General features: G+C 38.0%; 1 protein-coding gene across 2 annotated transcripts in view; it reads right to left on the bottom strand.

The window, feature by feature from the left end:
• The window catches only part of LOC126484378 (scm-like with four MBT domains protein 2), a 194,327-nt gene that overhangs the window by 101,865 nt on the left and 67,299 nt on the right, over positions 1–25,163 (bottom strand). For both annotated transcript variants that reach the window (XM_050107866.1, XM_050107867.1), the window contains exon 6: positions 10,795–10,934. In XM_050107866.1, coding sequence (XP_049963823.1) covers positions 10,795–10,934 — 140 coding nt within the window. The remainder of the gene's footprint in view (positions 1–10,794; positions 10,935–25,163) is intronic.

Here is a 25,163-nt window from a genome sequence, read left to right as displayed (position 1 = left end):
CAACGCGCATCCGGCTACATCAGCTATGCAGCGGCAGCAGCAGCCCGTAGCAGACCAGACAGACAGCCACGCCCCTCCGCGCCGTAGCTGTCAACGCCAGGGGCGGTGACCTACACGGAGTCAGCGCGCCGCGCCGAGCGCCGCTCAACAATCACTCCGCACCGCTCACCAAATACAGCATTATTGATTTTTTTTTATGTTCACATAAACTGAATAACATGTCAATGACTTCATTTCGATAAACATTGAACATTTACTATGTAGGACAAGTGACCTTGTAGTGTATCACAAGAATAATAGTATCACACACAAAAAACTTCAGTCGAACTGTATGTGACTGTGATATTGTGTAATTGTGTAACCGTTTGTGACGAACTGCTAATTTAATTCAAATGAATAACTGTTAAAGAGACAATATTGACCATGAACCAACTGGGATGGCTGGGCTCCGGCACAGTTTTGCCCAGGTTTTCTGTTTGCCTACGCCCAAATGGGGGAGCCATGAACTTATATAACCCTGGGACTAAATAAAAGAGCCATTCCATAAAATATACAAGTGTAAAGAACGTTACTGGTACCATTGTGTCAAAGTGTAAAAACTCTTTGCCAAATGCTGCCAGGGGGCAATGTAACGTTCCCTGGCAAACTCACGTTATTAAAGAACAAGAGTTTATTTGTACCACATACGCCGCTCTGGGCAAGTTGTATATATCGTAATTATTGAACAAAAATATTACTGAATGTGGTGTAAAAGACATTTGTTATTCTCCTTATATTTTTTGTTGTAATATTTCTCTGTATTTAGGATAGGAATTTTTCTGTATTTATTATGTGATTGTAAAATGTGTCAGTATTTGCAATAGCAGAGATATAAAATGTTGTCAGAAGAGAATAATATCGTCAATTTGCAAAGAAATGTTAATAGTCAGCAATACTATTTAAGCACAATGCATTATGTATTCTTTGGTCTTCTCTGTTCAGAAGTCATTGCGGTAGGACACTGTGAAAGAGATTTTTACGAATGTGTAGACTTCTTTTGTCTCTGTCTGGACTTAGCCGCCATTAGACGATGCGTTACGAATTAATGCGAGTTGTATTGTTGTTTGATCTAAATATTGCGGTAGGACACTGTGAAAGAGATTTTTACGAATGTGTAGACTTCTTTTGTCTCTGTCTGGACTTAGCTGCCATTAGACGATGCGTTACGAATTAATGTGAGTTGTATTGTTGTTTGATCTAAATATATTAGAGTTTATCAAAAGTGTGAATTATTTATGTAAATTAGCTTGCCCACGTCATCTATAAAATTTCTTTAAGAATTTTTCAGCATTTTTTTTAGCGGTGTTGCTGGGCTGTGCCGCGACCAACAATGATAGGCATATAAATATATTTAAAAAATTATCAAACCCGTAAATCGGGAACAGATGCATAAAAATCAATAGTGAATTAAGAAATTGTTCTTCTTTTTCAGTGATCCTGTGGCTGATAAAATTTGAATTAATTATACGTTTGTGCATTCGTAGGCCGATAGTTAATGATAGTTAACATTGAAATTTAAACAGTTTGGTTCTTTAAAATAACTTAAATGTATAGTGAAGTAGGTTTGATCAGTGATAAATGTCGGCTTGGCAATAATTAAAACATTTTCTGCTAATAGAGGTAATCTTGTGTTCTATGGCTAGTGCCGGGATAAAATTCAGTAAAAATATTTAACAAAAAACCCACTGCATCTGGAAAGTGTATGCCAAGGCCGAAAGATTTAAAGGACTCAATTCTTAACCTAATATTCTTAACCAGTTCATATGAGTTCACGTAAATATTATTTTTTCTTTAAATGTACGTAATTCTTAAGAAAGTAAAAATTTTTATTACCACACGAAAATAAGAGAGTGGTTCTACAACAAAGTTCGCACGAAAGAAAATTAACTTAAAAGCAAAAGATAAAATTTATTATTCTTCTTTAACGAAATTTCAAATCAATTCCATTCATTACGACGATTTCGTTAAAATACCTGTCCTTTTTTCCCCCTAAGGTAAGTCTTTCCACTCCCGGGATTGGAATGACTCCTTACCCTCTCCCTTAAAACCCACATCCTTTCGTCTTTCCCTCTCCTTCCCTCTTTCCTGATGAAGCAACCTTTGGTTGCGAAAGCTTGAATTTTGTGTGTATGTTTGTGTTTGTTTGTGTGTCTATCGACCTGCCAGCGCTTTTGTTTGGTAAGTCACATCATCTTTGTTTTTAGATATAAATTATAAAATTTAAATAGACTCCAACAGTTCAATTTGTATATGTAAATTTAAAACTTTCCATTCAGTTAGCATTACTATCTTTGTAAGTCTAAATGCTATGGTCACACCATCGTAGTGCATTTGTACAAATCTGCACAAGCCACCTCTGCGCCTACAGGTTGGCTACTCAAACTTAGAAAAAAAAATTCACTGAGAAATACATGTGTAAGGAGGAAGATGGTGTCAAGAAGCTCCTGATAAATTAATTGTGGTGGTGGTGGTGATGGTTGGGGGTGGGGGGCGGGGCAGGTGGGGGTGGGGTGGGGGTGGTAGCATACCACAACTATGGCTTTTCTTTCAGCTGAGCTATACACCAGCCATAAACACAGTTTTTAAATATCGATAATTTATATGGGTTAATATTCAGATAACTAACACATTTCGAGATATTAAACATTTTAAATTTGTGGTTCATAAAACTCAATACAGTTCAATTTCAACGCAAGGTTATACATGCAGAATTCCCCGAGAACTCCAGGTTTTCTAAAAAAACTGCCAGCCTGAATTATATAAGGGTGTTGACAGATTTAAGAGGATCAAATTTATTATCTTTTCATGCCTTTTGCATGACATCAATTAAAATACAAATTGTTTTAACATAGTAATGTAGTGAAAACTTACAATTTTCCTTTCGACAATATAACAATTTTGAAGGTATAAAATTTATGTCAAATGTTTAACTTCACAGTAAAAGATTCACTGTTTAAGGTTTTTAGCTAAACTTGAAATTTCAATATTGAAAACTTCAGCTCTTCTTTTGCCTTTTCCCCCATCCGCTTTTTATTTCTTGAACTGTTCTTCTTTTAAGATTGGCCACTTCATTTCCATCAGATTTTTTTTAAGGCTTCTATACTTTTTGATGAAGTATTTTTCACAGTTAGTATCATCGATTTTGTAATGTCCACATTCACTTGTTTCTCATTATTAAGTAAACCACCTAATATTTGTGCTGCAATATGAACACTTCTTTCTGCAACAATTGTATCTTCTTCTAAGTTTTCGACTAAAACTTCTTTGTTAATAGAACAGCCTCTTTCAACTTCAGCATTTCCTGGAAACATGCATAACAGCTTCTTTAAGAACTCAATGAAGTCATGGTTTGCACTTTGCATTGAAATAGAAAGTGATCAAGTTTGTCCTCCTTTGGATTGAATTTTTTCGGTTGTTTTTCAGAATATTCACAGAAATTGAAGTATTCATTCTTCACTATATCAGCTGTTGATGGAGTCTTATGTTTTTTTGACACAAATTCTTCCAATGCAATTTTCACTACAGAATTTCTCAAAATGGAGCTCTGCTTAACTTTGGGTGACAAGCTTGGTTCACCTTTGACTGTCTTTAATTTTAAAGGACTCTTCTCAGCAATTTTTAGATACAGACCTAGCAAGCACCTGTGACTCATTTCTGAGAATAAGGACATTCTTTTCCATGTACAGGGTGTCCCCTGAAAGACACCCATTAGGGGTCCGTGGGTCACATGGTGCAATTGCAAGCTGTTGCCGCTGCATCTGCCAGTTGTCACTAGGCATAGTTATCGAACACCAATTTTTCGCACTTGCCCCATACACTGTGCGACTGAGTGTACTGGTGTCTTCTTTTGAGTTTTTTGTCAAGTTTAATTGATTCAAATATTGTTGCTAGACATCAGTTTTGCAATTGTGCTGAGTCCAGGGCTTTCCCTGCCCATATCTCGCTGGGCCCGGTCCTCAGACAGAAATACCGTGTGTGTGTCTTCTATACTGTGCGACTGAGCGTTTAGGTGTATATGTTATATGTTTAGGTGTATATGTTATGTTTAGGTGTATATGTTATGTTTAGGTGTTTCGTTTTGAGTTTGGTTTTGAGTTTCCTGTCAAGTTTCCATTCGGTATGGCACACAAGAATAAATAGGTGTTTCTTGTGTTGAACAATGCAAAAACAAAACTACATGTAGAATGTCGTCTTGAATTCATAAGAAATTTTCCCAGTGTGCATGTTCCCAATGAGTCAATGATTAGTGAAGAAATTTCAAGAGACTGGATCCGTGTTACACAAACAAAGGCCTAGAGAACCTAGTGTTTCAATAGAAAAAAATTAAGACAGGACAGGGGATGCCTAGTAAAGAAGTCCGAGAGAATCTCTGTGCCATTTGGCATTTCAGACTGGTGTTTCAGGAGCACCTGTTCACGGAGCTGTGCACCAACAGTAATTGAAACCATACCAAATAACAGTAGTGCATCAACTGAGGAACTCAGATACTGTTGTTCGATGTCGTCATTGCAACAGGCTGTTACAGTCTGTGCGCGATGGGAAAGTTGATCCTGAGATGCTTTTTTTTCTGATGAAACGTGGCTGCATTTGTCAGGGTATGTAAATTCTCAGAACAATCCTCATTGGAGCTCCGAAAATCTTCATGAATTACATCAACAACCTCTGCATGATGGGTAAAGAGGAATGTGGTGTGCAATTAGTGCACGATGTATTACTGGACCAATCTTTTTCCACAAAACAATACGTTCTGACAGGTATGTGAACAACAAACTGCATCCTTTTTTTCGGGAACCAACACCTAATGAAAAGATGTATAATTATTTCATGCAGGACAACCCAACACCGCACATTGCCAATGCTTCTAATGACAGTAATACGAAATGTTTTTGATGGTAGGATAGTGGACCGGCCTCGTGATTCTCCAGATCTAAATCTGTGTGATTATTATCATTGGGGAGTGTTACAAGACCAGGTGTATGCAATGAATCCCCACATGCTTGAAGAGTTGGCTAGCTGTTTCCCAGATTTCGGCAGCTGAAATTTGACGAGAGTTTGCAAATGTGCATAGGAAATGTCAGGCTACCTTACTAAAGAGGGACATCATTTTGAGCACCTACTGTAAATAAAGGTAAGCTTAAGTTAATCAGATGGCAACATTGTTTATGCTTAACTCAGGGGAAGCACGCGCACAACCGACTACTGGCAAATAGAGTCGGGCGCAGTGGCACAGCGGATACAATGGCAGTGGCCTGCACATGCAGTGGCGGCGGCCGGCAGATGCAGAGGCGGCAGCTGGTGGCCTTGCTGCACGATCTGCGGACCCATCCCAGGTGTCTTTTGTGGGACACCCTGTAGTTCTTGCTAGCAGCTGTACTGATTTGCAGATGTTTGTTCCTAACTATGCAGTGTACTAGTGGCCAGTGTTGACTCTATTGTTGTCTGCTTTGTCACTGAACTGTGCTGTCGCTATCAGTGTTTTGTTGCACTATATCCATTGTTTTTCATTATTTAACATATCAATACAAACAGTAGTCTCAATTTCGACACCACGAAGTATTTAACTGATAGCTACATTGATTGTGCACATTGGTGCTTTTATGGAAGCTTAAAGCACTAGTCTGTGTTGCCTGCACTGTGTATTTACAGTACACGGAGATGCACTAAACCAGCAGCAAACACTGTGCACTTTAACCGCTCCCCTCATTCAATAGATACCAAGTTATAGTCCATGAGTAGTACTAATATAGTATGGGAAACGTTTTGGCTAGTGAGAAATTGATTTACGCTGACCATCCTTAACACCTTTAAAACAAGATTAAAATTACAATAGTTGAATATTAGTTACTAAAAACCTTTAAGGAAATGTCTTCCCAAAAAATATGCGGGTTAAAGAGATTGAAACAGAAGTGGTGTGGACAGAATTAAAGAAACAGCTGACTTTACTGAAACTCCTCCAGCAACAAATGAGGCGGCAGCTCTGTCATGGGCAGAGCTACAATTTATACACCATTTCCATCACATATAGCTCAATGAAACCACCTCTAAATTTCTTCAACCACACATGCCACTTAATGTTGCAAACCACAGTAGCAGAGGCTCTGTTAACGTGGCTTATGCAGATGGATGCACAAGTTCGTTACAAAAAACATCCACTACTGATAACAAAAAGAATATTAAGATTTCTGGTGAATCTTTTTTTTCTTATTGTTAACACTTAGGAGCTGAAGGCCTGTAAACATACAGGTGCACCTGACCTGCCCGAAAATCCGATGGCCGTAATTTTATGGATGAGCATTCTCAATCATCCCCTTCCTTCCTTTATATGTTCTTAGAGCTGTCATTGGTCTGGGAGGCACAGCAGAGACTATAATTGAAGTATTTGACGCTAGATGGTATGGGCATGCTGGGCAAGGGTGAAATACTACTTTTTTTGGGGGGGGGGGGGGATTTTGAAGAAAGTAATGTTGTTTTTTAAGATGCTGATAATTAACATGATTCTGATGGACTTTATTAATGAAGGAATGCAGATAATAAAATACACAATATCTTTATTCAGTTTCAATTGAAAGAGCTTTTAATACATAATTACTGTAGGAAGTGATTTTATTTGCAAATACTACTTTTACGGTAGATTCAGATGAGGAAGCAGGCGTACAAGTTCTTCAAAAACAAATATTGCCATTATTCCTGTTGATACTATGCCCGAAGAGTGCACAAGGCCAAAGGCCGAACATGAGGCCGAGGAACTTCACGCCATATTGATTCTGAGGAAGGCTGGAAGACTACTGATCATGTACCAGACACCAATATATTCTCAGGACAATATGGAAAGTGCAACCTTATCAGTTTAGACCAGAACAGCGCATCTCTCACTTATTGTCATGTTTACTTACAGGCAGTATGGTGAGTCATATAATGCAGAAAAACTAATCTGTATGCCCAACAAAGGCCAAGGAAATTACAAAGCACAAATTCCTTTTCACATACCTGTTCACTATCAAAGTAGAAAGGATTTACTCTCACAGAAATAAAGTTTCTGGCAATTATGGTCCATATTTGTGTGAGACCTTGTATATGATAGCACTGGTCTAAGACTCTTATTGTGCTGTGTAATTTCTGTCCAGACTTCTTGAGCCGTGGTTAGTTTCTTTCTATTTTGAGAAACTTTCACACCAATGACAATTCAGTAGCAAGAAAAAAGGAGAAGCTGGCTATAACGCACTACACAAGGTGAGACCCCTCCTGGATACTGTCACCTAATTACCGGTGTGCATACACACCATCTCAAAATATTACAACAGTTTAAGATATGTGCAAATTTCCTGGCCATGTGTATTTCAAGCCAAATAAATATGGGAAAAAAGTGTAAATGTTATCAGAGTCAGACACAGGTTACGTCTGGAATTTTTCTGTTTATGCAGGTGAGAGGTCTGACACTGCTTGGGAATCTGTCAGGAAAAGGTTACACTTCATTTACAAACCAATGCTACACCAGTCCAACAATTGCTTCAGAACTGGAAGCTGCAAAAGCTGCTCTTGTGGGAACAACATGAAAATCTAGACAGGGTTTACCTTGTGCTTTAAAAGATTCAAAACTTCAGCAAGGTGAACTAATTTTTAGGCATAAAGGAAAATATCTTAGCATTCTGTTGGAAGGACAAAAGGGATGTGCAGATTATAAGTACAAGGCACACTGCTGAGATGGTGATCTTCACCGATAAGAGAGGCGGGAAGATGTCAAAGCCAGCTTGTGTGGTGGACTATAGTAAAAACAAGTTGGGTGTTGACTTATCAGATCAACTACTGTCATACAAGGCAATGGACTGAGAAGTGGTGGAGACAGTTGGCATTACACATCCTACTAATAGTGATGAGAAATGCCGGTATATTTTACAACAACATAACTGGAAAATGCCCCACAACATCACGAAACCGTGATGGGCAATTATCTGTGCAGATCATGCAGATAGCAGAGATCTCGAGCCGTGACCTAGTACATCGAGACTCTCCAGGCTAGCAAATGCAAACCATTTCCTGGAAACGACTGACATGCAGATAGGGAAGAAACAGAAACAAAACAACATGCAGCGTGTTCTCTCAGATGCTAAATACTGGAAAAGGGTGGCAAAAGACACAAGCTATCAGCATAGTGAATGTGAAGTGGTACTGTGCAAATTAATGTGTTTTAAAATTTATCTTACAAAGACCAAAACTGCATCTTAATATAAAGACAAATGAGGTTACTGTAGATAAAACAAGCAGCAGAGATTGTTATTAAAATTTTTGTGAAAAAAAAGAAAAAAAAAGTAATTTTCTTCTGGAAAATTAAAGGGGTATATTCTTGACCAATTTTTCCTCTTTCAAAAAACAAAATTATACTTGAAAGTTTCTTGGAAGCATATATTAATTAAAAGAAGGAAATATTACACAGTTTTAAACTAGAAAGTCCAGGCTTTTCAATACGGGTAATATCATTCCTCTGCACCAACATGGACACTCGGCAAATCACACTTAAGTGGTTGGCAGTTGGTTCATTTAACCACCTTCACAATAATTCTCTATTATTCCAATCTCGAACAGCACACAGAGAAAATGATAACTTATATCTTTCCGTGCGAGCTCTGATTTCCTTTATTTTATTATGATGATCATTTCTCCCTATGTAGGTCAGCGTCAACATAATATTTTCGCATTCAGAGGAGAAAGTTTGTGATTGAAATGTTGTGTGAATATTCCGCTACAAGAACAAATGCCTTTGTTTTACTGATCTCCACTCCAAATCCTGCATCATGTCACTGACACTTTCTCCCTATTTTGTGATAGTACAAAATGTGCTGTTCTTCTCTGAACTTTCTCGATGTACTCCGTTAAGTCTATATGGTACGAATACTAGACTGCGCAGCAGTACTTCAAAAGAGCATGGACAAGCGTAGTGTAGGTAGTTGCTTTAGGAACGCCAGAAATCACCTCTGTTGTATTTGGTGACTGTCCGTCAACTAATACAAAATGTGACCTCTCTGACAGGAAATCTTGAATCCAGTCACATAACTGAGACGATATTCCATAAGCACACAATTTCACTACAAGCCAGTTGTGTGGTACAGTGTCAAAAGCCTACTGGAAATCTATAAATATGGAATCAATTTGAAATCCCTTGTGAATAGCACTCAACACTTTGTGTGTTTAAAGAGCTAGTTGTGTTTCAAAAGAACGATGTTTTCTAAATCCGTATTCACTGTGTGTCGATAGACCATTCTCTTCAAGGTAATTCATAATGTTCAAATACAATATACGTTCTAAAATCATGCTGCATATCGACCATCATGAATATTGGTGTGACCTATGCAACTTTCCAGTCTTTGGGTATGGATCTTTTGTTGAGCGAGCAATTGTTTCTGACTTAAGTATGGAGAAAGGAACCTAACTGGTATACAGTCTGGACTGGAAGACTTGCTTCTAGTAAGTGATTTAAACCGCTTCACTACTCTGAAGATATCTACCTCTAAGTTACTTATGTTGGCAGCTGTTTTTTTGTTGCTATAACAGAAACCATTAAAAACAAAGAGGCCTTTCAGTAGAGGTTTATGCACTATGGTTCAGGACCCAAAGTGTTAAATGTACTGTTTGATACAAAAAAGTGAAACAGATGATATGGCAAGGAGGCCATATCAGGTGAGTATGATTAGTAATAGGTAGCTGTCAGTTGTGATTCAGAAACAAACACATGATCTGTATTAAATACTGAAAACGATAATCTCATAATCCCACAGCCACACCAACCAAATGACTGTTACAGAGATGTAACTCTCCAGCAAGAAGTTGCTCACAATACCACAACAATTTTGCTCTTATTAGCTTTTGTTAGTGTTGTGTACATAGTTCTGCGTAGTTAGCGGGTACACAACTTTCCCATTAGAGCGCGCCCCGCTAAGCACAACAGTGCAGGCGCAGCGCTCATCCGTCTCCGCACTATGAGATGGCGGTGCCTTAGAGATGGACCAAATTCTGCTTCCGCCGATCCGTGCATTAATATGTAACGCAGCCAATGAGATTGCTGCTAACATAGAACCTTTTCTCCTCACGGATCACACTCGCGCAGTGATACCTGAACGTGCGAGGTATTATAACGAGTGTACAGACCTCCGATTAGTCAGTCTGCATTTGTCTGCACCAGTCTGTACGAGTCTGCATTAGTCTGTACCAGTCTATAGTCAAGTTTCAGTCTGCGCCTAGTAAGATTATCATATTCCTGTACATGAAGATAAATGTATAGACACTTTGTCAAGTATCAGAGATATGTGAGAATAAGATTAACGTACCAAGACCAAAGGAACTTCAGATTGTCAATTGTAAATAGCATCCAGAATCAAGTTACGTAAGGTTCATGCTTGTTATTATTTTAATAAATGTGTGTGAAAATTAATCAAGTTCTGTTTAAAGTTGGTCACCGTCAATCTGCTAGTCTAAGCGTGCAAGTGGAATTTCTATCGTCTGACCTAACGGCAGAAGATAAACACGCCACGATAAGACCACGAGACATATTGCTGACACTCGCCTACTTCGTTAGAGCGACAAGTCAAATAATCTGATGGTGTGCGTACCGAAGGTCTTATGGTGCACACACCACAGTTAGGATATATGGAATGTAAAATACAGTTAGAGTGCAATCACTATTCCTGAGAGTGCCTGTTACAAATTTTACTTTTCTTGGCTACTTAGTTCAAAGTGTATATTCATAAATGTGCCCTTTAGTACCTGCAAGAGGTCAGGTGGCAGAGGCATCCGCTGGTCTTCCAGTCTTGACATTTCCAGAATAGCATGCCATTCTTCACTACTACGGTGCTGCTGCTGTTGCTGAGAGTCTGTTTTAGGCCAACGCAATCTCCAAGGTGAGCCTGCAGTTGTACGTGAAGTGTCAGTACAAGTACACAGCTGTGGTTACAGTAAACCACAAAACATCCTTGACACAATATGCAGAACACAAGAGATAAAGTGACTGCTTAATGGAGAACATATGCAGAAATGCACGCATACAGAGATGAGTATATGTGTATATAGAAAACAAACAAACACACACATACACACACACACACACACACACACACACACACACACACACACACACACCACTAAAAAAGACTGTACTCCTTCTTTTGTACTTTATTAATATTTGTTTTTAGCATATGCTGAAAACCAAATTCCATAAGCCTGTCCTAGTTCAAGATTTCCTTTCACTCAGTGGAAGCCTCAACCGGAAAAACCACTTCATCTGATGCACAAACAACACAGTGAGTAAAAACCGAGGATGAACATTCCTAAGCCGAAATGGGGATCCTTCTCCTCTTCCCAAAAAGATCTTTTCCAGGATGTTAAGACTTCCTTACTTCAAGCATCATCTCCCAATTCTTCCTAACAAATACTTCTGGAACCTCAAACTTGACTATCTGAATTCCATGCCGTCAGTTAATATTAAGCAAGCAGTAGTAGACAAGAAAGCAACTGTTAACTTTAATTCAGGAGGCAGCATCTTTTTAAAGGTAACTGTTTCACTCTTAATTTTAAAATGTTCATTTTAGGTTGTATAAGTAGAAATTTTTATTAGTTTGGTGATAACTAATTACTACAAGTGCAGACAAAATTAACTTTAACATCTGTTTTTGGTAAAGTATACCTTGACTAGTGCTACATATCCTAAAGTTCTCTTTTATTAAGAACTTCAGGAAACATGATGGATGATGGCACTGACAGTACATTTAGTAGTTAAGCATGTAAGGTATGTGAAAAACGAGTGTATAAAGGTATATTATGCTTGAAGTGTAGCTTCTGGCTTCAAGAGAAGTACATAAAGGTCAATTTGAAAATGACAAGTTTCCTTAGTCATGTTCTGTGTGAGCATGACAAATGTGTAGAGGTGATTAATAAAGTGAACTTCAAAAATAAAACTGTCAAATTTCTGAACACATACACTGAGGCACTTAAAAAGATGAAATAGCACTCTTGAAAGAGGAAAATGCAGCACTGATGAGCAAAAGAATTGTGGTGCTGAAGAAACTACTGATATAATGACAAAAGTGAGCACAAAATGGCTGTATGTGTTATATAACAAATTTCAATAAAACACTTCAGGTTAGCATAAACAACATGCTAAACCAAATGGAAAATATAAATGGGTCAACACAAAGTGCAAAAACAATGCACAAAGTCCTAAAGAAAGGGTCAAAAAGGATTTTCTAATAACTAATGAGTCTATGCTTCAGAATATAGTAGTTCTGAGTTGCACAACTGATGTTTGCCCAGAGTTGCAGACTCATCAACTAAACAAGCATTTGAAAAAGTCTTGGGAGCAAAATGAAGCCAAGCAAAAAGTCCTAATTATAACACTAACTACAAAGCATATTTTTTGTACATGTGGGAATAAATTCATTTCAAAGCTGCAGTGAAGAAGACATCACCAATAAAACAAGAAATGTGATCCAAACAGTGAAAAACACATATATAGCATCATGAGCAGTAGCAAGTGACATCATCCATAGAAGATCAGAGCGATAGACATAGAAACAGCATAAACTGCCATTCTCCAAAACAAAAAAATAGGCTGTAAAAAAATCTGTAGATTCTAATAAGTTGATAACAGCACAAGATGGTCGATTTTTCAACAGATTAGGGTCTCCAAATTTCAGGAGAATGGTTATGTGCAAAATTATAAACAATAATAAAAACAGAAACTCTGCCATAGCCAGTCCCAAGCCTGGTTGAGAAAGGAGGAAGGGAAGGAGTAACACCTCATTAAAAAACCTTAGTTCACCTGGCCCGGGTGATAGTACCTCGTGAGGGCCCCTTGCCAGGGGCTCACATAATACTAGGTACAGAAAGCTGATTGAAACCCAAAATTGATAGCAGTGATATTTTTGGCGAAAATTTAAGTGTGTATCAAAAGGCTAGCCAGTGAGAAATGTAGGTGTTGTTGCAGTAGACAAGAAACTCAACTCCACCAGGACAGAAATTGAAGCTGCATGTGAGAGTGTTTGGGCAAGACTCAGTATCAAAGGTGGGCATAAAATAATTGGGTCCTTCTATCACCAACCAGTGGTGTATCCAAGAGCTCAAATGGAAAACCAGTACTAAGCACAGAAGGGAAAGTAGAAAGGTGGAAGGAGTGTATAGAGGGTCTATACAAGGATGATGTACTTGAGGGCAGTATTATGGAGATGGAAGATAGTGTAGATGAAGATGAAATTTTGGAGATATGATATTGCATGAAGAGTTTGACAGAGCACTGAAAGAACTAAGTCGAAACAAGGCCCCGGGAGTAGACAACATTCCATTAGAGCTACTGACAGCATTGGGAGAGCCAGCCATGACAAAACTCTTCCATCTGGTGAGTAAGATGCATGAGACAGGGTAAAATAACTTCAGACTTCGAGAAGAATATAATAATTCCAATCCCAAAGAAAGTTAGTGTTGACAGGTGTGAAAATTACCAAACTATCAGTTTAATAAGTCATGGCTGCTAAATACTAACATGAATTCTTTACAGACGAATGGAAAAAAATGGTAGAAGCTGACCTCAGGGAAGATCAGCTTGGATTCCGTAGAAATGTTGGAACCCGTGTGGCAATACTGACCCTTCGACTTATCTTAGAAGATAGATTAAGGAAAGGCAAACCTACGTGTCTGGCATCTGTAGACTTAAAGAAAGCTGTTGAAAATGTTGACTGGAATACTCTCTTTCAAATTCTGAAGGTGAAAGGGGTCAAAAACAGGGAGCAAAAGGCTATTTACAATTTGTACAGAAATCACAAGGCAGTTATAAAGAGTCGAGTGGCAAGAAAGGGAAGCAGTGGTTGAGAAGGGAGTGAGACAGGGTTGTAGCCTCTCCCCGATGTTATTCAATCTGTATGTTGAGCTAGCAGTAAAGGAAACAAAAGAAAAATTCGGAGTAGGAATTAAAATCCATGGAGAAGAAATAAAAACTTGGAGCTTCGCCGATGACATTGTAATTCTGCCAGAGGCAGCAAACGACCTGGAAGAGCAGTTGAATGGAATGGACAGTGTCTTGAAAGGAGGATATAAGATGAACATCAACAAAAGCAAAATGAGGATAATGGATTGTAATGGAATTAAGTTGGGTGATGCTGAGGGAATTTGATTAGGAAATGACACACTTAAAAGTAGTAGATGAGCTTCACTATTTTGGGAGCAAAATAACTGATGATTGTCGAAGTAGAGAGGATATAAAATGTAGACTAGCAATAGCAAGGAAAGTGTTTCTGAAGAAGAGAAATTTGTTAACATCTATTATAGATTTAAGTGTCACGAAGTCATTTCTGAAAGTATTTGTATGGATTGTAGCAATGTATGGAAGTGAAACATGGACAATAAATAGTTTAGACAAGAAGAGAATAGAAGCTTTCGAAATGTAGAGCTACAGAATAACACTGAAGATTAGATGGGTAGATCACGTAACTAATGAGGAGGTACTGAATAGAATTGGGGAGAAGAGGAATTTGTGGCGCAACTTGACTAGAAGAAGGGATTGGTTGGTAGGACATGTTCTGAGGCATCAAGGGATCACAAATTTAGCATTGGAGGGCAGTGTGGAGGGTAAAAATCGTAGAGGGAGTCCAAGAGATGAAAACACTAAGCAGATTCAGAAGCGGAAACAAAGGGAACTTCACAACAAACATAAACATAGCCAAAGACTAGCAGACAAACAAAAATTACGCGAAGCGAAATGTAGTGTGAGGAGGGCTATGCGAGAGGCGTTCAATGAATTCGAAAGTAAAGTAAAGTTCTATGTACTGACTTGGCAGAAAATCCTAAGAAATTTTGGTCTTATGTCAAAGCTGTAGGTGGATCAAAACAAAATGTCCAGACACACTGTGACCAAAATGGTACTGAAACAGAGGATGACAGACTAAAGGCCGAAATACTAAATGTCTTTTTCCAAAGCTGTTTCACAGAGGAAGACTGCACTCTAGTTCCTTCTCTAGATTGTTGCACAGATGATAAAATGGTAGATATCGAAACAGATGACAGAGGGATAGGGAAACAATTAAAATTGCTCAAAAGAGGAAAGGCCGCTGGACCTAATGGGATACCAGTTCGATTTTACACAGAGTACACGAAGGAACTTGCCCCCCTTCTTGCAGCGGGGTACTGTAGGTCTCTAGAAGAGTGTAGCGTTCCAAAGGATTGGACAAGGGCACAGGTCATCCCCTATTTCAAGAAGGGACGTTGAACAGATGTGCAGAACTATAGACCTATATCTGTAATGTCTGTCAGTTGTAGAATTTTGGAACACGTATTATGTTCGAGTATAATGACTTTTCTGGAGACTAGAAATCTACTCTGTAGGAATCAGCATGGGTTTCGAGAAAGACGATCGTGTGAAACCCAGCTCGCGCTATTTGTCCACTAGACTCAGAGGGCCATAGACACGGGTTCACAGGCATATGCTGTGTTTCTTGACTTCCGCAAGGCGTTCGATACAGTTCCCCACAGTCATTTAATGAACAAAGTAAGAGCATATGGACTATCAGACCAGTTGTGTGATTGGATTGAAGAGTTCCTAGATAACAGAATTCAGCATGTCACTCTCAATGGAGAGAAGTCTTCGGAAGTAAGAGAGATTTCAGGTGTGCCGCAGGGGAGTGTCGTAGGACCATTGCTATTCACAATATATATAAATGACCTTCTGGAAAACATCGGAAGTTCAATGAGGCTTTTTGCGGATGATGCTGTAGTATATTGTGAGGTTGTAACAATGGAAAATTTTACTGAAATGCAGGAGGATCTGCAACAAATGGACGCACGGTGCAGGGAATGGCAATTGAATCAATGTAGACAAGTGTAATGTGCTGCGAATACATAGAAAGAAAGATCCCTTATCATTTAGCTACAATATAGCAGATCAGCAACTGGAAGCAGTTAATTCCATAAATTATCTGGGAGTACGCATTAGGACTGATTTAAAATGGAATGATCATATAATGTTGATCGTCGGTAAAGCAGATGCCGGACTGAGATTCATTGGAAGAATCCTAAGGAAATGCAATCCAAAAACAAAGGAAGTAGGATACAGTACACTTGTTTGCCCATTGCTTGAATACTGCTCAGCAGTGTGGGATCTATACCAGATAGGGTTGATAGAAGAGATAGAGAAGATCAAATGGAGAGCAGCGCGCTTCGTTACAGGATCATTTAGTAATCGCGAAAGCGTTACGGAGATGACAGATAAACTCCAGTGGAAGACTCTGCAGGAGAGACACTCAGTAGCTCGGTACGGGCTTTTGTTGAAGTTTCGAGAACATACCTTCACCAAGGAGTCAAGCAGTATATTGCTCCCTCCTACGTATATCTCGCGAAGAGACCATGAGGATAAAATCAGAGAGATTAGAGCCCAACAGAGGCATACCGACAATCCTCCTTTCCACGAACAATACGAGACTGGAATAGAAGGGAGAACCGTTAGAGGTACTCAGGGTACCCTCCGCCACACACCGTCAGGTGGCTTGCGGAGTATGGATGTAGATGTAGAAGGATGTAGGTTGCAGTAAGTACTGGGAGATGAAGAAGCTTGCACAGGATAGAGTAGCACGGAGAGCTGCATCAAACCAGTCTCAGGGCTGAAGACCACAACAACAACATCCTTACTGACTAGACATAGAACTTTCTTTTTGTCGTATAACATGTTAATGGATACTGAAGTTTTTATTTATGTACACTACAGACAGAACAGCATGACTAGCATATGGACAATGAATGAAACATGCATTTTAATAGAGCTAATGTTGGAAGTTTATGGCCATCCATTTTATAAACAGTGTGATTTGTGAGCCAGGTTTAACTGACAACTGCAGCTGAAGTATGCTGTGATCGCATTTACCACATTGAGGCACACATACCGTCTGCACAAGTTGTATCATTTCTGAGCATTCAGCAACATGTTGAATTCAGTATGCTCAAAGTCGACATTCAAAAGCTCAGTCTGTGTGCCAATGGCTTAAGGAATAATAAGCAAAAGAACTGTAAGAAAGAATTTTCTTCAAGCTATGGTAAAAGTAAAAGCATAATTTGGATACATTGAAACACAAACAGCTTACATAAAATCCTTCTTAATGGCAAAGGGACAAAAAATGACTGCGTACAAATTTTTCTGACAGAATAGAGAAATGTTATAGTCCTCTTGTGGGGCGTGATTAGGCTGCTTCCCTACACTCTGCCTAAATGAACATTGACTAGCAAAATACTTTCACTAAAATCCATAATAAATCAGACAACTACATTGTAGTTAGTAGCTTTTGTAGAAGTAATGGAATTTATGGGCATTCCTGCACACTGATAAAAAATTCTTTAATGTATATGCTAAGTGATGATGAATTTTTTGAATGATGAGGACATATTTGCAAGATTGTGTCAAGACTTAGAGGGACAAAATATTCTGATGATTTCGATACATAAATCCCAGGTAAATAAGTAATAAAAATATTTACATTTAAACTTGGGAATCTGTTACAGATACAAACCAAAGATTTTAACATTAATATAATAAATGAATCCAGCCAATCAACACACAATTTATCAATGTGATTCAAGCTTAGTTCACAGAATATTCAAGAGAGAGCAAGCAAACTGCAATCTGTGCAGATAACATTCTGACAAATTTCACATTTGATTGTACAAGAAAATTTTGCATTGACCTGGGAATGTCCAATCATCCTGCATTGTTTTTGAAGCTAACAAAAATAAATAAACCATGCATTACAAATACAAATTCACTACACGAAGCTTCAGTGAAGAATAAAAAAACTTTTTGTGTTTCAGACATGAAGAAGTAAACTGGCCAATGGGTGATTATATTCTAGTTCTAAAAACTATGATATATTTGTTGACAGTTTTCTGAAGGGTTAAACCAAATATTATTTCTTATAGTATGTCATTACAAATAACAGACAGTCTAAAATGAAAAACTGCTGGTACTACTAAAGTGTCAAGTGTTAGAAGAAGACACACAATGAACTGAAAAGTAAAATAAATGTAGACTTTATAAACTATGTCAGACAGTATAAAGCTATATTTTAAAATAGTAGCAAGAGCAGGAAAAGAAATGGCACACAAAAAATTCATATTGAACCATACAAATAAAACAAAGGCAATGCGGACAATTATAAAATAAGAACTTGGTGTCACAGCTGGTAGTTCACGTACCTATAAATCCCTTCCTAACCCTTCAAAAATATCTGAGTATTTCTATTAATTTTTAATAAATGAATTAAATCAGATGTTGATGTATGTAGCTACATAGGTAATACCTATCTCCTCAGTCTGGATCAGGATAACAGGAAATTGCAAACTAAATTTGCAAGAATTACAGCTGAAGATGTAGAAAAAGTAGTATTTGATCAGGAGTAGAGTGATTTTCTGATGAAATCATGTCATATACAAACTTTGTTAGAACTGTACATCTAACTGTGTGTATACGACAGTTGGGCAACAAATCCAAACAGTATAGTGCAACAATGGCCGAAGGATAATCTCAGCCGCTCAGTTACAGGGAACATTAATTGACATTTGGTGGTTAATTTCAGTAAGTCCTTCACAACCTAAAGCCTTTTGGACATTTTCTCCAAGCATCATTCCCTCTGGGTTATGCAGTCTGTGACAGTTCTTCCAACATATCATTTAGTCATTCAGCTCTATGTCTCAGTCCCTGCTAGTTCCTATCCTCTACTGGCCCCTGCACTCTTTCCAGTCTTCACCCCTTGTCTCTCTCTTCTTCTTTTACTTTCTCCTTCCTTCCCTTTACCCTGTCGCAAACATCAATATTTGTCCTGTGTATTACTTTATTTTTAGTTCTAGTATTATCATATAGTATGGTAGCCCATTTTCAAACAAATTAACTGCCAAGGCCTGTAGAAAGAAAAGATTATTAGCTTGTGATTTGGGGATCTAATCTTTCATGCTGGGAGCAACCCCAGAAGCAACACAACTGTATACTTATAATTCTGCTTGATGAATAACATTGACGTGGATGGGCAGATCTTAAAATATCAGTCAATTTCTTGCTTAAAGAACTATGAGTCTTGATGTGGTTTCAAATGAACTACATTCCAGTAGCAGTTTTAGCTGCCGACCTGACACTACCCAACTCTTTTGCACAACCTATCGTACAAAAAAATTGTGATCTACTGAGAGACCTTTAATACAAATCATCAAATAAACTAATATTTTCATAGTATGGAAGTATGAATATGAAAAGCACCAAATACAGCCCTTTATTTTTGCAAACATGTAAATCAGTATGTCTGATGCTTTTCATCCTAACCTAGGGTCCAACCTATGCAATAGTTCATGCTGTCACCACAAACTTTATTCACAAAATAGCTAAAACAATATTCAATACAAACTAAAATAAACATTTTCAGTGTTCTGTTTCATGGCCAGAAACACTTATGCATGACATTGTGTCTCCTGTGCTGTGATCAGTACACGGAAGCAAAATGAGTGGACACAATGTTTATTTACATATTTCTGCAGATAAAGTGGCATGCTTGGTGATTTTCATATTTAAACTTATGTACTACAAAAGTATGCAGTTTAAGTGATGCACCACACAAAACCACATTATTTTTGGTACGATTTGTCAAGCAAAAATATCAGGAAATCTGTTGCCGGATAAAAAAATACCTGTATTCCAAGATAATAGTGAAGATTGCTTCATTATTGTGGGAAATGAAATTCTAATTATTAAAATAGTTAACTTTTTGAGAAATATGAAGAGAGAAATTCTTCAGACAGAAATGAACGAAACACTGAAATGCACATGGTTGCATGTTGAAACTAGGCTAACAAATCTTATGGTCACAGATCCTTTATGAACTATGTGTTCACATTCCACCACAGAATGATAATGAACTCTGTTAATGTTGACATAGTGAAGAGTATTATGTGTACACAGAAAGGCTGATCTCAGCCATGTTAACTATCCTATTCCTACATAATTTAGTACAAAAGCAACTTTCCATGCCAGCAGGATATGTGAATATGTCTCGTGTTGAGCTGAAAGTAAGTTGTCTGCCATGCTCAAATTTTGACTCTGGGAAGTTGTTTTCACACTACTGTGAAGTGCTGATTAAACAGTGGTGTGGAGTCTCAGAAGAGAACTTTGAAGTTATGACAATGCCATTTCTTGGAAAAATTTTCAAGGCTGTACAGTTGAAAAGCTACTTTTCTGTAACTGATTAGATTTAATGGGTTTAATATAAATTATTTCTATTTTAATAATGTCAATAAATGTGACCTGCAGTGTTCATAAATATAATGTAACTGATAGGTATATTTTCATTTTCAATGTGACAATGAGAAACAATGGAATAAGACAAAAGTAGGAACATACAATACTTCAAAAATCAGCTATCAGAAATTAATACTAAAGTCAGCATAAAATAATGCCAAAACTGACAGAAAATAACACCAAAACTAGCAGAAAATAACATCAAAATATGAAAAAAATATCACAAAAACTGAGAAAAAGTAACACCGAAACTTATTTTTGCTTCTCTAAACTGTTGTGCAATCAATAAAAAGTCCCATCTTTTTAAAATAACTGACAACATATATAAGAAGTGGATATTGGCTTTTTAGAAGAGCACAGTCAAATCTTTCATTCACATAAATAACTTTATGTTAGGATTTTCTGTTCACAGCAAATACTACAATATGTCCTTGAGACGCCATATTCCAAAAAGTTATTGGTTTCAATTTCTTAGGCCAATTTCTAACAAGACACTGCGTAGAGGTGTCATGAAATTGTCACCCTGATTCACTCTATCTAGTCCTAGTATGTACATCTTGTTAGGCTCATTCAGTTTGGCTGAATTCATGCTTGCTTGATTTTAATAGTTCACCCATTCTTAACTATGTAGTAAAGCAGAATAATAAGACATGGGAAAGACTGAACTTAATAAAATAGAAGTTTCTTGTTGTGAAAACATACTGTCACAACACATATAAAAATATCCAAACTTTTCAGCACTAATGTTCCTCTCACCTCATTCCCAAAGCAATGCCTCCCACAGAAATAATCCCAGTTTCATTACATATTTTTTTTCCTCTGGATATTTTATCCCTGTGGCTTGCTGTTGTCAGAGCAGATACCTTCAATTTTGTCAAAGGCTCAACTATTAAATACCAAACAACAACTTACTTATTTTTACATATTTATGGTATATGTGTGCATAGATTTGTATAAGCAAACAAGTTGCTTGGGTGTGAAACAAATCAGTAAGTGGAACACAAATACTATTACACGGAACACAATACAAAGATTGTAGATAAAACCTGTCCACTAATCAAAATTTAAGAAAGCAGATTATGAGGAAGGAGCATGATTGCACACAGTCAGTTATTTGCAAATTTAAGGTATCATATGTGGAAGGGATAAGATTTATAATTGAAGTATATTTTTTTAAGTGAAAAATAGCACCATGCTAACCAATTACATGATTGTCTTATGCTACAGTATTTTTTTTTTTTCTTCCGTATCACACACACACACACATTTAGAAATCCTTCTATGGAGTAAGAGTTATCAAACAGATATGATATTGAGTTTGTGTTTGAAGTTTTTATGGCTGAATGAATACCTCACTCCTTATGTTTGTGACGACTCAACCAGAGAAACTCTGTACAGGGTTATTACAAATGATTGAAGCGATTTCACGGCTCTACAATAACTTTATTATTCGAGATATTTTCACAATGCTTTGCACACACATCAAGCCGATAATCAAGTTCCTCCCACACTCAGCGCAGCATGTCCCCATCAATGAGTTCGAAAGCATCGTTGATGCGAGCTCGCAGTTCTGGCACGTTTCTTGGTAGAGGACGTTTAAACACTGAATCTTTCACATAACCCCACAGAAAGAAATCGCATGGGGTTAAGTCGGGAGAGCGTGGAGGCCATGACATGAATTGCTGATCATGATCTCCACCACGACCGATCCATCGGTTTTCCAATCTCCTGTTTAAGAAATGCCGAACATCATGATGGAAGTGCAGTGGAGCACCATCCTGTTGAAAGATGAAGTCGGCGCTGTCGGTCTCCAGTTGTGGCATGAGCCAATTTTCCAGCATGTCCAGATACCCGTGTCCTGTAACGTTTTTTTCGCAGAAGAAAAAGGGGCCGTAAACTTTAAACCGTGAGATTGCACAAAACACGTTAACTTTTGGTGAATTGCGAATTTGCTGCACGAATGCGTGAGGATTCTCTACTGCCCAGATTCGCACATTGTGTCTGTTCACTTCACCATTAAGAAAAAATGTTGCTTCATCACTGAAAACAAGTTTCACACTGAACGCATCCTCTTCCATGAGCTGTTGCAACCGCACCAAAAATTCAAAGCGTTTGACTTTGTCATCGGGTGTCAGGGCTTGTAGCAATTGTAAACGGTAAGGCTTCTGCTTTAGCCTTTTCCGTAAGATTTTCCAAATCGTCGGCTGTGGTACGTTTAGCTCCCTGCTTGCTTTATTCGTCGACTTCCGTGGGCTACGCGTGAAACTTGCCCGCACGCGTTCAACCGTTTCTTCGCTCACTGCAGGCCGACCCGTTGATTTCCCCTTACAGAGGCATCCAGAAGCTTTAAACTGTGCATACCATCGCCGAATGGAGTTAGCAGTTGGTGGATCTTTGTTGAACTCCGTCCTGAAGTGTCGTTGCACTGTTATGACAGACTGATGTGAGTGCATTTCAAGCACGACATACGCTTTCTCGGCTCCTGTCGCCATTTTGTCTCACTGCGCGGCAGAAACCTGAAGTGCGGCTTCAGCCGAACAAAACTTTATGAGTTTTTCTACGTATCTGTAGTGTGTCGTGACCATATGTCAATGAATGGAGCTACAGTGAATTTATGAAATCGCATCAATCATTTGTTAACCCACTCGCACAGAATTCACCAGTGTTTTATCTGTCAGGGTTAACTACTGAATAGAACTGCAATTGCCTTGATATCTGATGGCGCCGAATGAAAAGTGTAACGACACGTCTGTCTCTACAAAAAAGGAAAAAATCAGCGGTTCTATATGTAAGCAATGCAGAAAACGTGTGATAAAAGGAATCTTATGCGTAAAGTGCAATTTTTGGCTTCATGAGAAGTGCGCAAAAGTGAACCTGAAATTCATTAGTGACGAAGTTCCGTGGACATGCACCGACTGTTTGCAGTGAGAAACATCAGAACTTGTAAGTACCATAAAGTCAAAAGAAGAAATAATTAAAGTGTTACAAAGTGATATCGGAACTCTCAAAAAAGAGATTCAGTCTCTGAAAGAAGAAGACACAAAGCTAAAAAGTGAATCGGCAAGCTGCGTATGTGGAAACCCATTACAGAACAAAACAAACAAATGTGAGGACTCTTTTGTGCAAACTTCGTTCGCGAGCAAAAAACAAAACCTTGAAAACTTACATGTGCATATTCCCGCAAAAAGAATGGCAGAAAGCGAAACATGTGGAAATTCAATAAACTCGCGCGTGCAAACTCCGTTATTGGGAAGTAAACAAACCTGTGTAAACTCGCATATGCAAATCCCAGTGAAAACAGTGGCGGAAAACGATTCGTGCGGTAAATCTGTAAGCAAATATAAATGGAAAACTGTGACGTATAAGAAAAAAGATAAATGTGAAAGAAATCCAGCAAAACAGATCGACAAAAGTGATTTCTTTGTTATCGGCGATTCCATGTTAAAAAATGAAGTGTTCCGAACTGTAAAGTCGATGTTCGCCCTGGAATCCGACCACAGCAGATTGTGAAACATTTCAACAACATTAGGAACACGGAAAAATCCAACCAAAACAACAATGATTCCAACACAAATTTTAAAGGCGTGATAATTCACGTAGGGACAAACTCTATTAGAAGCAGCAGACAAGAAGAAATCATAAATGATATTCGTAATGTAATTCGAGCAGCCAAAGGTTTGTTTACAAGCTCCAGAATTGTTATCAACGGAATTCTACAACGAAGATCGGTGAGTAACGCGTATACAAACAAAATAAACACCGGCATTAGGGAACAGTGCGACGAACTTGGTGTTGTGTTTGTTGACCCAAATAAATTTCTCGACGACAAATGTCTGGGTAGGGATGGCCTGCACTTAAACAGACTAGGTGCAATGACTTTCAGTAAAATGCTCCTGGATTTATGTAAAATTATAAAAAATAAGGGAAACTAATACGGTCTGCAGGGGGTGACTATCCAAGAATAACATATGCAAACAAAAAACGTGAGTGTAATCGTAATAAGGAAGCAGTTGAACCAAAACAGAACGAAATTAAAACGAAAAAAAGTGGGAATGCAAATAGCGGTGGAAAAAATTACTTAACAGTTGTTCACCAAAATATATGTTCCCTAGCAAATAAGACCCAACAGCTAGAAGTGGAGCTGGAGTCTACAGAGTGCTCAGTTGTTTGTCTCACTGAGCATTGGTGCAATGAGGCTGAAATTAATCAGTTAGTCTTGCAGTCTTATAATTTAGCGTGTGCATACTGTAGGACTTCTATGAAGTGTGGAGGGTGTTGTATTTATGTAAAACAAAATTATCAGTATAAGACCAGAAGCGATTTATGTGTAATCAGTGAAGAGCAACATTTTGAACTGGCAGCAGTTGAAATCAGGGACCAATACAGGTGTAGGAATTTGATTATCTTATGTATATACAGATCTCCTAGTGGAGACTTCAATATCTTTTTCTCCAAACTTAATCATGTTCTTGACAAGATATCCACTCCAAAGAACCACATTCTCATATGTGGAGACCTAAATGTGGATAAACTGAATCCTGATTCTACATGGGACTCATTACAAAGTCTTGCTCAAAGTTTCAATTTAGTTCCAATGGTTAACAGTGCAACCAGAATAACAAAATACTCAAAGACAGCTGTTGATCAGATATTAACAGATTTAGGCAAAGAAAACTGTGAGGTGGTGGTAGCAGAGCTAGGATTATCTGATCACTCAGCTCAAATCATTAATATAAAAATGGCTCCAGAAGAAACAAAGAAAATGCATATTTACAGACGAATTTTTTCTAAAAAAAATAGACATGAGTTTGCCAAACAGATAGCAGGA

This window comes from Schistocerca serialis, chromosome 6, assembly GCF_023864345.2.
Source record: "Schistocerca serialis cubense isolate TAMUIC-IGC-003099 chromosome 6, iqSchSeri2.2, whole genome shotgun sequence".
Taxonomy (NCBI): domain Eukaryota; kingdom Metazoa; phylum Arthropoda; class Insecta; order Orthoptera; family Acrididae; genus Schistocerca; species Schistocerca serialis.
The sequence above is the reverse complement of the archived record's forward strand: the minus strand, read 5'-3'. Positions and strand labels throughout refer to the sequence as shown.